The sequence below is a fragment of the Poecilia mexicana genome, unplaced genomic scaffold, assembly GCF_051168715.1.
Source record: "Poecilia mexicana isolate PSO_F unplaced genomic scaffold, ASM5116871v1 scaffold_13, whole genome shotgun sequence".
NCBI classification, from domain to species: domain Eukaryota; kingdom Metazoa; phylum Chordata; class Actinopteri; order Cyprinodontiformes; family Poeciliidae; genus Poecilia; species Poecilia mexicana.
In genome coordinates this window covers 30,545,757-30,560,488 of record NW_028263382.1, presented here as the reverse complement: position 1 = coordinate 30,560,488, position 14,732 = coordinate 30,545,757, and the positions used below count along the sequence as shown (strand labels likewise).

Below are 14,732 nucleotides of genomic sequence, written 5' to 3'. Positions count from 1 at the left end.
AGGCAGTGCTTTGCTAATTGTCAACACGTCTAGATAACAAGGTCCAAGCGTGTCACATTTCACAGGTCAGGAAAAAAGTTTTAAGAAAAAAAAATAATAATTGGGAGGGCTATGAGGTCCGCTAAGCCAGCTTGACTTTGTGTGGGAAATGCTTGCATGTTTATCAGAATTGTTCTACCGCGGAAGCGAGGCTATCGCTCACCAATACAATATCTTTTAACCCTCCAGCATTGTGCGCATGCGCGAATTTTCCGGACGTAAACAACAATTACCAACACTTTTACTAAGACAAACTAAGCGGAAGTAGAAATGGAGGAAAGAGCAACAGTCAATGGAGAGACTCTTTGGAGAGAAGTTTTGTAGTAATACTGGTAAAAAGTACAACAACTTTGCTGTAAACTGGCGCAAAGACAGACAGACGAAGGGGCGAGCCGTTAGCTGGATGCTGGAGGATAGACTAGCTGCGCCTATCCTTAGCTGTTTAGATTTCGCTGCGTTTCCGACAAAGGCATGGATTGTCTCAACTTTGTTCCGGAAGTCATTAGGACCTCATATAAACCAGCCACCCTGGAGCGAGGAATGGTGGTGAGTTCCTAAAGGATCAGACCTGAAAGGAGCGTTTATTGGAAATATTGCCGACTTTTATGTTTTTAATTCTTTAGTGAGCCCACTAATTCAAAACTGTTCTTTTCATTCAGTTTATTTTTGCTAAGTCTAAAGGGCTCTGGTCGTGCGGGACTATTTTAGCGAAGTGTGTTTAGAGTCCTTTAAACATGCAACTGTAAAAAGTTAGTTTGTTTAAACTATCACCATGTCATGACATCACCATGTGACAAATAATCTGGAGTAGCGCTAACTAGAATCAACCAATCAGAGCCAGGGGGAGGATCTTAACCCATAAATCCCCTCTTTGTCTTTGTCTTTGTAACAGGCTCTGCTTGATAGCAGAGCCTGTTACAAATTCTAGGCCTAGTTAGCATGGCCAGTGATGAAAAAACCGGTTTTTCTATAATAGTAAGTTACTTATCCACCATTAGCACATTTAGCAGCAAGTACATAAGGTGACCGGCAGCGCTAAAAACTCTTCTCCCCGTTTTTGCTTGGGACTGATAAATTTCTTCAGAGGGCAATATTAGCTCAGAGGGGAATTGGAGGAAGTCAATCTTTTCACAAATTAAACATCTCATAAGATTATGATATGTTGACAGTTTGAACAATTAAGCAAAATTCATTCTTTATGAAAGTTATATACTGCAGCTTTAAGCACATTCCAAACGCATTTTAATTTTCTTTTAGGATTGCATACATGTTTTTAACTCTATTTACTTTATTCCCGTGTCTTCTAGAATTTTTAAAATTAAAACAGTCCATTATAAACTGATCTTTTTTTTCCACGCTTATATAAAAACAAATTTATTCAACACTGGAGTGAAAAATTGTCGAATATCACTAGGAATCATCTTTACAAATACTCCTGTTTTCTAGAAAAATTAAAAACAATTGCAAAATAACGGTTTATTTTAGCAACAAATGTATAAAATGTATAAACCTAAAAAGCTCTTGTAGAAAAACACAATTTGTCTCACTTGATTGAACTTGCATAATTTCACTCTATTAAATACACTTTTATAAAAAGTCACAATTTTAGGACCAAAATATAAGGCGACGCAGGAAACAGGTGATCATTGAGGCTGCGTCTTGTAGGATTCCTGATGCATTAGGCGGTGGAAACCGCTCCATTGTTTTTCATGCAGCCTGCTAAGTGAGCTCAGATATTTATCAGACTAAGGACCAACAGCACATGGTTGTTGGTGCACCGTAAAAACACAACACGGCCCTACGGTGGAGGCCTCCCTTGTGAATTCAAAACGGTGATCTTCTAGTCGTTAGCTCTACGTGTGTTTGCGTCTCAGTCATTCGCTATCATTGGAGCTCTCCTCGCCTGCTTCCTTCCAGTTTTTCCTCCTCTTCTTTTTCGAGTCCAATTCTGAATCAGAGTCCTTGAGGGAGTCGCGCTTTCGCTTTTTGCGACTGTTAGTCCGTCTCTCTTTTTTTCCTCCGCTGTTGCTTTCTTCCGAGCTGCTGTCCTCGTCTCTCCTTTGGGTTTTCACACTTTTCTTGTTTTTGTGTCGACCTTTGCCTCTCTTTTTTTTCCTTTGCTTGTCTTTCGTGTCACTTCTGTCGTCCGTACCGCTGTCGTCGCTCGAAGACTCGGCTTTCTTCTTCTTTTTCTTTTTCTTCCTTCGGGACGATTTTTTGGACCTCTTTGACAGACATGCTTCTGTGTCAGACTTGGATTTCTTCATTTTGTGGCGTCTGTTCTTCTTTATGGTTACACTTTTGTCACTGCAAAAAAATAAGTGAACAATGTTAAACTAGTCAAAACACAGCAACGTAAACACATTGTTTGCTTTCAGTAAATGTAATTTTTTAGTTAAAATAATCAATGTTTCCTATATTACAATAAAGCTCTGTGTTGAGTCAAACTAATTGCTTTGGAAAGTCCAATCAGTCCATCTCTACTTAAGACATTGTTTTTGATGGATTTGAGAACAAAGTATTCACACTAAATTGGCCCCACATATTGGTATAATGAAGTTATTTTTACAATGTGCTGATTGTTGTTTTGGTTTAGATGGTTAAATTTAAAGGGGCAGTATTATGCGAAATTGACTTTTTTAACTTTACATCATGTTTTTCCCTAATCAAAACATACCTGGAGTGTTGCTTTGATTCTTTTATCCATGTTTGAGAAATCCTCTCATCTCCCGTAACAAACATTCAACTGCATAAAACAGCTGGGTGGACCTAGCCCCGCCTTCAAGATGCAGCTTCAACTCTGAGCTGCAGTTTCCAACCTCCAGAGTTTCTCATATTTTTTATAACAGCTAAAGATAACATAGTTACTTATTTGTGCTATAAAGAGACAGAATGTGCTTGGAAAAATACATTACACTGTCGCTTTAATATAAAAGATAGAAATAAAATGCCCACTGTCATTTTTGGAGCTACTTTGATCTATGTCAGGTTATTAATTTAACTAAAACCTAACTGTTATGTTACAATTGGATTCGAAGCCTAATAATTTCCAAATTAACTTTGACTCTGATCACATGATATATTTAAATCAACGAGACCTCCATAAACAGTGACTCTTTAAATCAGATGATACATAAACAAATACAGCCATGGGACTCAAACTGCTAAACAGTATTTGTTTCAAAAACTCCCAATAGAAATGAGATTATATATAACATAATAGAAGAAAGGTTAGCAGTTAGCGCTAACCCTCTTATGGGCAAGATGGAAGGAAATAGAAGACAAGGTATCTGTTGGCATCCAGTATAACAAGAAATTTGTTGGATTTGGTCAGTAAAAAGATGAACATATCTTTAAGGACATGGTTAAAAATGCCAAACAAGTGTTTACATCCATCTATTCATCCATTTTCTTACACCCTTATCCCATTGGGGTCAGGATGGGTGCTGGTCCCCATCTCCAGCTATCAACGGTGTGGGGGTGGGGGGTAGACCCTGGACAGGTCGCCAGTTCATTGCAGGTAGTTTGCATTGAGAAATAAAATACAAAATTGTGCCGATATGATCTGGATTTAATCCCAATCTAACTGAAGGGCTGGGCCAACAGAGGATTTAAGATTATTTGCTTCTAGTATCTTTTTTCAGAAACTGAAAAAATGAATACAGTTAATAAAACCATATTCATTCAGATTCCTTCAGGTCTGTCCTCAAACAAATAATTTTACATCAGATGATTGAGGGGGATTTAAAATGACCCTCTAGAGTAAAAGGGTGATTCTCACGAACATGGTACAACTTACAACAAAAATAAAAATGCATTGTATGCACACAAAAACACACCTTCTTTATAAAATAGAATCTAATTTTATCTTTCAATGTAAAATTATAACCTCTATGCATATTTTTAAAGGTATTTTTAGACATTTTAGTCTGACTTTGAAGAAATAAATTCATTACCGTAACACAATTTTGATGAAGAAATATGAAACCACAAAAACATTTTTCCACTTTTTTTGGACACCATGGACTTCAGTGTCCACAAAGGAGAAGGTACCAACAAAGAATAGTCATTAATATAATAACAAAATTTATTATTTTAATGTAAACAATTATTTCATTACCGTAACATGAATACAATTTTAAAATCTATTTTTGTTCTAATTTTGTGTTAAATCATTAAATTGAAAAAACAACACAACCATAATATAAAAGAGTCTGACCATTTCATTGAGGAATTAAAAAGTTCATGTAATTCTTTTATCTAATCTAAATAAATTATCATAAAATGAGCATAGCGGTAATGAAAAAACGTATGTCGGTAATGAATAAGAATGTTTCGGTAATGAACACTTTATAATTACACTAACATTTAACTACACATAAATAATAAAATGGCATGTAACAAAACATACATCTGCAAATGTACCAACGGCTCTTTCCATGGCTCTACCAACGTTGAGCCATGGAAACAAACCCACAACTGACTTTTTTTCATCTCTGCTAATGTAAGGTTGGGCAATTGGACGAATTCATCAATCCTCAGGAATAGTAGGGCTGTAGTGATTCAATAATCTCACGACACAATACAATACACGATATTCTGCTCACGATACCATATATATTGCGATATTCAGCAAAGAATACAATTCAATACACTTTTGCAATTTTCTGAAAGATTTTAGAGGGACAGAGTGATTTTGGTGACATTTTGTGACTTAGAGTTGGATTGAATTAATTTAACTGAAAACTGATTAAAAGCACCAACTACACAACACCTGGCTCTAGTTGGACATGGACACAGACTTAAAGTCAACAGCTGGACAAAATGAATCAAAGAAGTGGTGAGAAGACATGTTTCTTTTAATTGAAACAGTACAAACTGTAGCTTACATGCATTTGTGAAGTAAATAAAGTGCACCAAGTACCTGCTCTGAATAGTTTGATACCTTTTTAACCTTGACACTTAACATCTGAAGGAATCACTCTAAGCCTGATGACCTAATCACTCTCCCGGCGAAGCAAGCAATGAGTGAACAAGACGACAGTTGGATGTTGCAATACTTGCATTACTATATCGATTTTTTCTAGGAAAGAAAATATTGATATATATCGCAAAAATCGATATTACACAGACCTGGATAATAGGCTATGTCCTTCACTGGGTGTTTTTTTTTTATTTTTATTCATTTATTTTTATGTAAGGGTGATTTATTTATTGAGGTGGCTCGGGCATCCTCACCAGATGCCCAAGCCACCTCAACTGGCTCCTCTCAATGTGGAGGAGCAGTGGCTCTACTCTGAGTCCCTCCCAGATGACCAAGCTCCTCACCTTGTCTCTACAGGAGAGCTCAGAGAAAAAACATTTTAGCCTCTTGTAGCTGTGATCTTGTTCTTTTGGTGATGACCCAAATCTCATGTCCATAAATGAGGGAAGGGTTGTAGATTGGCCAGTAAATTGAGAGCTTTGTCTTTTGACTCAGCTCTCTCTTCACCAGGGCAGACCAGTGCAACTGAGAAAATGTTGCATATTGCTGAACCATAATGGAAAGCCATTACTGCTTACAATGAAAAGCAGTATATGCTTCACTGTGGACGCTGCACCAATCCACCTGTCAATTTCTCACTCCATTTTCCCATCCATGACTACAGATATACTGGGAACTAAACCTGTAGATCATGACCTGATGAAGCCAACAGGACCACATCATCTGCAAAAAGCAGAGATGCGAAGGCCACCAAAACGGACCCTGTCCACATCTTGGCTGCGTTTAGAAATTCTGTCCATGAAAGTAATGAACAGAATCGATGACAAAGGGCAGCCTTGGCGGAGTCCAACTCTCACCGGAAACCAGCCCGACTTACTGTCAGCCCCTACAGGGCTCCCTGAAGGACACGGTCGAACACCTTTTCCAAGTTCACAATACGCATGTAGATTGATTGGGCGAACTTCCACGGACCCTCCAGGACCTGCTGAGGGTGTAGAGCTGGTCTAGTGTTTCACGACCAAGACAAAACCCACACTGCTCTTCCTGAAGCTTAGATTCGACTAATCCAGAACCACAGAATAGACATTACCAGGGAGGCCTAAGAACCCTCTGTAGTTGGAGCATACTCTGTAGGTGGACCACCCCCCCCGGGCTGCCAGTCCAGGAGAACTGCCCCCAGTATACATCTTCTTTCACTCATTCACCTTCCAAGTAAAATTTTGATAGTGGAATATCCTTAACTGAATCGAAAAACCATCAAATTGGATCATGAGCTGAAATGGGTCCCTCTGAATCTAAGCATTTTTGGAAATTTTAATTGATATCCAGCACTACTTCGTTTTGCCCTTCACATTAGGTAATTAATATTTGTTGCCATAAAATAGTATAACCATTTTTCATAAGTAGGAAGTAAATAAAAAACTGCTGTAATTGTGTAAAAAAAAACAATAAGAAGGAGCATTAAAGTTTAAATGCACTATGTATTTATCTATTTTTTCATTTCAAAAAGACACTGTTCATCACCGTAATCTTGTTTTTCATTACCGCAACAGGTCTAAAATTACGCGGTAATGAAAGTTGTGCATTACGGTAATGAGTGACAATCGCATGAGATAGCTTAAAATGGTAGCATGCCATGGTGAGTCAGCTAAAATTTTTTCACCTACAATACAAATTCCCTGATATCTTCTCTACAGAAAAATATCTAATCATTTACTTTTTAAGCACATGAGGTAATGCACATTACGGTAATGATCGCCTATGGTGTGCGAATAGGCGTATGCAAGGAGAAACATAACAATTATCATAATCAAAATATGTCAAACAATCTTATTTTTTAGCCATATTTTGTCTTCTCTTCTTTGTGGTACATTATGGGTCAAAATAACTCAATTTTAAAAAATTCTATAAATTTAACAGGACTTCGAACAAGGTGCTACGGTAATGAGTTTTGCACCTCTGGACACTCACTTTTATTAAAATATATTTTATTATTTAATAGGAAATCATTAGATATTACAATATTGAGCTAGTTTACATTATTTTACACAAGTTGGTAGTATTTTTTTATAAACCAGCTCGAATAATTACAATGATAAATTGAGGTGAAAGCATTTTTTTTTACTGTGGACGCATTACGGTAATGAATTTCTGACTCTAAAATTAGTTAAAAAACATTTAAAAAAATATTTTGGTAACTAACAATTAACTGTGCCAAATATTAGAAATGATGATTGTTCAAATAAAAGTGAATTATTTTTAATTTTCATGAGTATGACTTTAAAATCTTCTTAGACATTCAAATGACTGGGTTCGTGAGAATCACCCAAAAGTGCTTATAATGCAAAACGGGCTTAGAGTAATTTCCAAAATGTAGGTGAACCTCTTAGGAATTAAGACTAACTGTGAATATGAAGCAAAAATGGAAGAAGGAATCTAGAAGTCTAATTTCAGGGAAATGTTAGACAAAATACCTTAATTTTCAGTGAACAGCACATTATCATGGAGAACATTCAGTTTTTAAAATCACCTGTTCATTAGGCTCATTTTAAAGGCTTCCTGGCTCCTGGAGATACTGTGACTCCCAAGCAAATTATTTTCATTCTAGTTCTGACATTTTGGCATGCTATTCATACTGAATTGGTCATCTTATTAGAAATGAATGCACAATTTAATTGGGGGGAGAACTATGATTTGGACATTTTCAATTATTGCAGTTAGAAAAGCCATTACAGTAAAAAAGTAAGTTTAAAAAGGGGAAATTATGTATTTTCCAGGCATATAGTGCAATTCTATAGCACAATTAAGTAACTATGTGACCTTGAGTTGTCATAAAAACCCTATGTATATATATCAAACAAGGCTTAAAAGAAATTTTACTTTGTAATTTGCCTTGAAATTAGGTCTCTGTCTCTTTAAGAAACTCCTGCTCTTTCTGACACTCCGCCTTCAGGAAGTCATCACAAACATGCTTCTCATTATGCTGTTTACAAACATTTTTAACTGGAGCTCCAGGGTGGAGCTTTGTGAGAGCAAGTGTTTAGGCACCACCTGAATGGTTGCCATGGGAGATTGAAGAGTTACTCAAACATGCATGAATGAATCAAAGCAACACTCCAGATATGTTTGTGATGAGAGAATGACGTTATAATATAATGGAAAGGTCAAAGGTAAAAAATGTACATTATAACCATACTTTTATACAAAAAAGCAATCTGTCAAAGTCAGAATGGGAAAGCACTTAATAGAAAACTGGAAATTGATTTTTGCCCTGAAAACACTGATAGTTGCATGATTGCAATTCAAAACAGAATTACATAACCGACTTCTTTTTTTTTCTGTTGTTTTGGCTTTTGTTTTTTGCATACCTGTCAGTGTCAAACTCCTCAGGATAGAGCTCCTTGAAGCCACTGTGCCCCCACCTGTGAAGTGGAACACTGCGTTCAATTACAGCGCTTCTGGAGTGTCTCTGACAAAATAACAAAAGCAGAAAACTACAAATCAAAACGCCGAGAAACATCACGACGTCTACCTGTCTGGATCGCCTGCCTCAAATTCGTAGAGCCTGCGTGTCCAGTACCGAGCCTCTCTGTCGTCGTGCTCCGACGCTCGCTCTCTGCCGGCACTCATGTTTCTGGGATGGTCGGTCACTCGATCGCAGTGCATTCCTCCCCTGGAATGTGATCCATATTTATGAGTCAAAAAGGGCAACTGAAGTAAAATTGTCAAAGATTATTATATTTCTAAGTCAACATTCCATATTCAGGTATGAGTACTCTATCCTTTGGTAATAATCTATTATTATTTTAATGTAGGGAATAAAACGATTAATTGAGATCTTAGCTGTGGATTCATCCTTTTCTACAAATGATCAAATACACACTAAAGGAATTACATATTATTGCTTTTTAGGCAATAAGATCCTTATTTTCTGATTTAAAAAATTATTTCTTTGTATCTTTTAACATAATTCTAGAATTGTATAAAAAGGCTCAAGTGTTTAAATGAAAAATTGCAGAATGTGCCATTTTCTTATCCAATTGATTAATCATCAGAATAGTTGGTAACTAAAATAACTGTTAGTTGCAGTCCTGTTTCAATGTGAGTACAAGTCTCATCTTTATCAAGATTTAAACTGTGGGTCTTGAAAAATGAGAGAGGTATTCGTGCACAGAATAATACTTAAAATCAATTTCCACCTGGTGTAGGAGAAACGTATGACCCGAAAAACGTGGATCTGTGCGGCTTTTGCTCGGCTGGCTCAAATTAAACTGGGATGTTTTCTGCTCCCACCTCATAATGTCTGCGTTGGGCAAATGTTTGTGGTCGGATGCCTGGATCTCCCAGTCTCGCATCTTCCACATCTCCATCTCCTCTTGGATCTGTGGAGGGTCAACAACAATATGTACATGGAAAAACTGGACATTATATTACATTTAGGGCTGAAACGATTCCTCGAATGATTCGAGTACCTCGATTACTAAAATTCCTCGAGGAAAATTTACCTGCCTCGAAGCTTCGTTAATTTATGTTTTATTAGTTAGGAATGTTTTATTCCGGCCGGGACTTCATTTGCGTTGCGCGGAGCTCTCACTTCCGCCTCTGAGTTGTTGACAAAAGCTAAGTCTCAGCGGCATAAAGTCCAATCTTCAAGATTGGCCCGTGGGGATTTTATTGATTGATGATAATGCCCGACTTTTTATCGTTTTTGGGGAACCAATAAGCATCCTTAAAATGACTGGGGGAATGCCTGGAGTACGGCAGCATTTCTCCTCCGGGGCTGCTGGTTGAAAGCGAACGGCGGGAAGAGCGCTGAGGTGAGCGGATAGCCTGAACAGGGCGGGCGGCTGAGTAGCTGATGCTTACCGTGTAAATGTAGCTTTACCGACGAACCGCACAATAATTTCATATCCCGGTCTGAAGAAACGGGTGGCGGAGCGCATCGTACATGGCTGGTAGATGAGTTTCTGAGTGTGACCAGTGAAGGTGTCGTAAATATCCCGTATTGCTTCCCCCCTTGTTCGTCCCCCGGTCTAACGGTTCGTCAGTCCGCTGGTCTATTTCCTCCCCTCCACCCCATCTTACGTTCGTTCATTCGCCCTCTCCTCCCACTCCAGGCGGCATTTCCCGTATTTTCAAACCCAAAGCGTGACAGGTTAGGTGGCAAGGTGAGTTTAATTAATCTATTAAACTCACTGAAGATGAATATATAAACTAAAAGCTGGATTGTAGACATTTTTTATAAGCATATTTGTGAGCCTGCTTCTTTGTTATTAAATTCAATATAATTTCAGATTTTTCTATAACTTTTCTTCTGGTTAACTTAGAAAGTGAGCTATTATTGTTACAGGTTAGTTTTCTAAACTACAAAAAAGCAACTGTTAGGGATGCTCAAATATGGAAAATTGGACTGATATTGATATCCGATAGTAACACCGGTATTATGCCAGATTTACCAATATTTCATTTTATAATTTTTTTTATCCGATTACTCGATTAATCGTAAGAATAATCGATAGATTACTCGATTACTAAAATATTCGTTTACAACAGCCCTAATTACATTATTACATTTTTGCCTTATAATAAAAATAAATGTGTACTTTTCAATGCCCTGACCTTAATTCTATCAGATAATGTGCACAACCAATGTTTAAGCCCTGAGATAACATGAAACTCTATGAATTCTATTTTAAGGGATTCAAAAAATGTAAAAAAAAAAAAATAAAATCCCTATTGTGCAGCAGTGAGCTGCAATTTTACTCAGCTGAAGGAGGAGAGCGGTGCCAGGTGAAACCGGCTGGCACAGCTGCCGCACATTGTCTAAGCAGCTTCTCTTATCATATGCAGTTGCATGCTGGGAATTGAGAGCCTGTCAGACGCAGCCACACAGGAGCACCATCCGCCTGCCAGCCTGCACCAAATTATTCCTGAAAGTGTTTTCTTTTTATATCAACTGTTTAACAGTGCACTCCACTGTGTTGGGCAAACTCAAAAATGAAGTGGGTTTTGATGAGTCCCTGTCGGGAACTACTTAGCTTTAAAGGCACAGATTTTTTTTTTTTTCTGAAAACAGAAAAATAACTCCATCAGATGCTGAAATAATTTTTTTTACTACATAGCCTGCAGTTATTTGATATACTTTGGGATTATTAATCATGTAGAAGCTCTATCTTACCTTCAGCTCTCGGTGCCTTGCAAAAATTATTTCTACTTGAACTTTTTCACATTACAGTCACAAACTACCATGTATTTAAGGGCAGGTTTTCTGCAGGTTTCACCAATCAAAATTTAAGATCCGCATCATGACAGAAATGGCCAAAGGAAAAAACATCCAACAGTTTGTGTCGCATCAAAGGTTCTTAGATTAGCAGTAGTAGCAGTGTCGACTGCATTTTGGGGGAGCTAGAGGAACAAAACTGTGACATTTCTCGGGTTTTAACCCCGTAGTGCCAAGATGTTTTTTCACAGAATAGATGTTGCATAGTATGAGTTGGCAACGAAAGTGAACCAGTGGTAAAGATGAACATTGTCCTGCAAATTTGCACTTACCCACAGCTAGCTAGCTAGATAGCAAGGGCATTTTAGCAGTTTGTTACTGACAAAACTTAAGACCTATGATTAACATATTTAAGGCCAAATTATTATTATTTTTTAAGAATTTAAGGAATGTTAAGCCTTATTTTTTTAGATACATGAATTTAAGACTTTTTTTATGCATGAATTTTATTTGATAGACTAAAACAACGGTGTGAAAAAGAAAAATAATTATATTATTTTCCTCGTTAAGATTTTTTTTTAAAAATCTGAAACATGTTCCATGCATTTTTTTTAGCCCAACCCACGAATTCAATACCTAATGCTCCAGTTCATCTAAGAACTAAACTTTGAGTGGAGAGCATGCTTTGATCCATTCCATTGTAGTTCTTTCTGAATGTTTAGGGTCATTTTGGGGCTGAAGTCCCCCTCATTTCTTACTTTTTTCCTTTAAACAACCCCTCTCTTTTAACCATTCTTCCACAAAAGAGAGATGTGTGGAGTACATCACTAATAGCTGCTCCAGAGTTAGCATAAATAATTTTTGTACAGATGCGTCAAACTTTTTTTGTGCTGTAACAAAATCGATACCATCATGATTTAATTTATCAGCTACAGTTAAAAGTTGACATGCTGTCATGAATTCTATTAAAGTTTTACATCCATTTATAGAAGCTACTTTTAAATGTGCACTTCATTTAAAACACCCCTTGCTACCTCGATAATTACACGCTTATGTATAGGAAAGAGGGAGTTTAGAGCCTCCTACCAGCTTGACTGTACTTCAAACAACAATTAGGAATAAAAATAAAAAAAAACTTTTTTCAGCCTCCTGCTGTTTTAAAACGCACCAACCCCAATGTGTCAAGCCCTTGCTTTTCAGAGTGTTAGATCTCTTTTACTGTGATCTGTGCACTGACGCCGATTAACATACCGCTTATACTTTTTTTTCTTTGATGTTCGTATCATCTGATATTTTGACAAACATTAGGAGAAAGTAGAGTATAAACATATATTGTTGCCAGGGAAAATTACGTAAAGGAAGCACCAGTGAAAGTAGTTTTTATTAAGTTAGTCGCCTCCTAACACAAATACAGGACGCCACACGCACCTTGTTGTGGGCATCTGTGTGTCGGATTACATTCCTCAGCAACGTCTTCCCAAGCGGCTGCTTTGCCATGGCGACACCTGACGAGAGACCCACGTCCATCAAACACAAACGAAATAGCTATTCAGAAAATAAAGATCAAAAATAGGTATAAAAAACATTGCAGAAACAGACTTTCTCCATCAGCAACTATTCGAACAGTCACCTGTGTTAGCTGCTCTGCATTTAAGCTAACAATGCTGAATAAAAGAGTGCATGGTTTTTAAACAGCCTGCTATAAGTTAACAACGTTAATTCATTAAGTTACTAAAACTTCCCCAATGTACCATAAAATTGTACAAATTGTACCTGTCAGAAGCCAGCAGAATTCGAAAGGAAGAAAACACAGCCTAAAGTCTTCACTTCCGCAGTGTCACAGGACGTCGGGACAAACTGAATGCTGATTGGACCAACGGCCTGTCGACAGTAATGACGTTACACGGCTAAATCTTCCTCTATGGCAAGTCGCCTTTACATTTAATAGATGGGGAGCCTATCTTTGGGGAGCCTTCTGTTAAGTTGGCACCTGATAGTTGTGCAGATTCTTTGTGTATGTCATAAAATGCATATGTTATGTGCATATAAGTAAGGGGTATATGTTTTTTTTTGTTGGTTGTGTTTATACTTATATTTTATAATTTCATCAAAAGGTCTAAGAATCTTAAATTTATGACTTCCTGTCTCAAGTGAAAATATGGTCTGACATGGACTCTCATTTCTCTATCTGGACAATACAAGAGATTATGGCTTTCAAGTCAGACAGTTGTGTGTTGATATTCATAGATGTGACACCAACGACTGCCCTGCACTTGCTGATATCTGCTTTTAGAGCAATAATTAAAAACGTGAACTGTCAGAGACAGAAAAACATCAAAGTTTCTGGCAACCACACACAGTGAGGAAGATAGTAAGGGAGAAAAAAATATTTTGACATTTACTTGCTAAGTTTTCTAAGTGCTGCAGGACTTCAAATGTTGTACGGGCAAAAATGGCTAAAATTAGTGACAGGCAGATTGTACAAAGAGGAATGGTCCTTTCTTTGTATCTTTAAAAAGTGAATATCATCCTCACTCTTTGAAATATAAAGACGTTTTAAAAAAAGAAAAAGAAAGGAAACATGGAGGGCTCTGAAGAATGAATCTGAAAATGTACTGTCACTGGATATTTCAGTTTGTTAATGAATCCACACATTTGACCAGATAACCATATAAATTGTTTACCAATCAAAAATGACCTTCTCCCACAGCCATTTCAGTCTTTTGACCTAAATTTAATCAAAAACCTGTGGAGTGAGCTGAAGAGAAGAGGACAAAGGAAATTGCCCTGGACAGTAAACGATCTACAGAGATTGTGCAAAGAGGAATGGTCAGCAATTCTGCTATCTAGTTTCACAAACCTTGTGAAATATTATCGAAGAAAACTAAGTGTTGTCCTCTGGGGGGAAAAAGGTGGTTGTGCAAACTATTAACTGCAACAACATTGATTACTTTTTCTCTCTCCACTAAATTAACTCAAATTAAAGACATTAATTTTACTTTTTTCTATAGTGTGATCATTCTACTGCAATAAAAGCAGAGTTTATTGTGAGGCTTTTCCTACTACTACATTTCCTAGGTAAAATCTCTGTTGCTTGCACTTTATATTACAGGATCTCTGCAAAGCGGTTATTTAATCATAGGTGAGGATCTAAATACAGGCTAGTTCATGGCAAATAACAGAGAAGGACGTGTCCCAGTAATAAGAGAGAAATGTGAGGCAGAGAGGCTGCTGAGAAGTTAAATAAAGATCCATATGGGGACAAACAAGAAGGGCAGGAAATGGATTTTCTATTTTAGAAAACAACTAAAGGGGAAAAAAAGTGTAAATGATGCAGTATTATGAGAATTGTTTTTGCTTTTGAAACAAGAAATAAGAAGATAATAGTGCAACTCAGAATGCACAAAATGTTGGGAAAGGAAAGAAAAAGACATTGTTAATCGGGTTTTGGAAGTGAAAGTTACACATAAAGCTAAAATCTATGGTGAC

The 14,732-nt window shown here is 37.2% G+C and overlaps 1 protein-coding gene across 2 annotated transcripts; it reads right to left on the bottom strand.

The window, feature by feature from the left end:
- Positions 1 to 1,258: 1,258 nt before the first annotated feature.
- Positions 1,259 to 13,123, bottom strand: nkapd1 (NKAP domain containing 1). 2 transcript variants are annotated; one of them, XM_014986830.2, is made up of 6 exons: positions 13,017 to 13,123; positions 12,672 to 12,748; positions 9,317 to 9,405; positions 8,556 to 8,696; positions 8,392 to 8,445; positions 1,259 to 2,346 (listed from the first exon to the last, which is right to left on the bottom strand). In XM_014986830.2, exons 2-6 carry the CDS (start codon positions 12,738 to 12,740, stop codon positions 1,914 to 1,916), a joined length of 786 nt encoding a protein of 261 aa, XP_014842316.2. In that variant the 5' UTR covers positions 12,741 to 12,748; positions 13,017 to 13,123; the 3' UTR covers positions 1,259 to 1,913. The 2 variants fall into 2 exon arrangements, with proteins under 2 accessions (XP_014842316.2, XP_014842308.2); XM_014986822.2 differs by having other exon boundaries at positions 12,672 to 12,788; positions 13,017 to 13,109.
- Between the last annotated feature and the right edge of the window lie 1,609 nt (positions 13,124 to 14,732).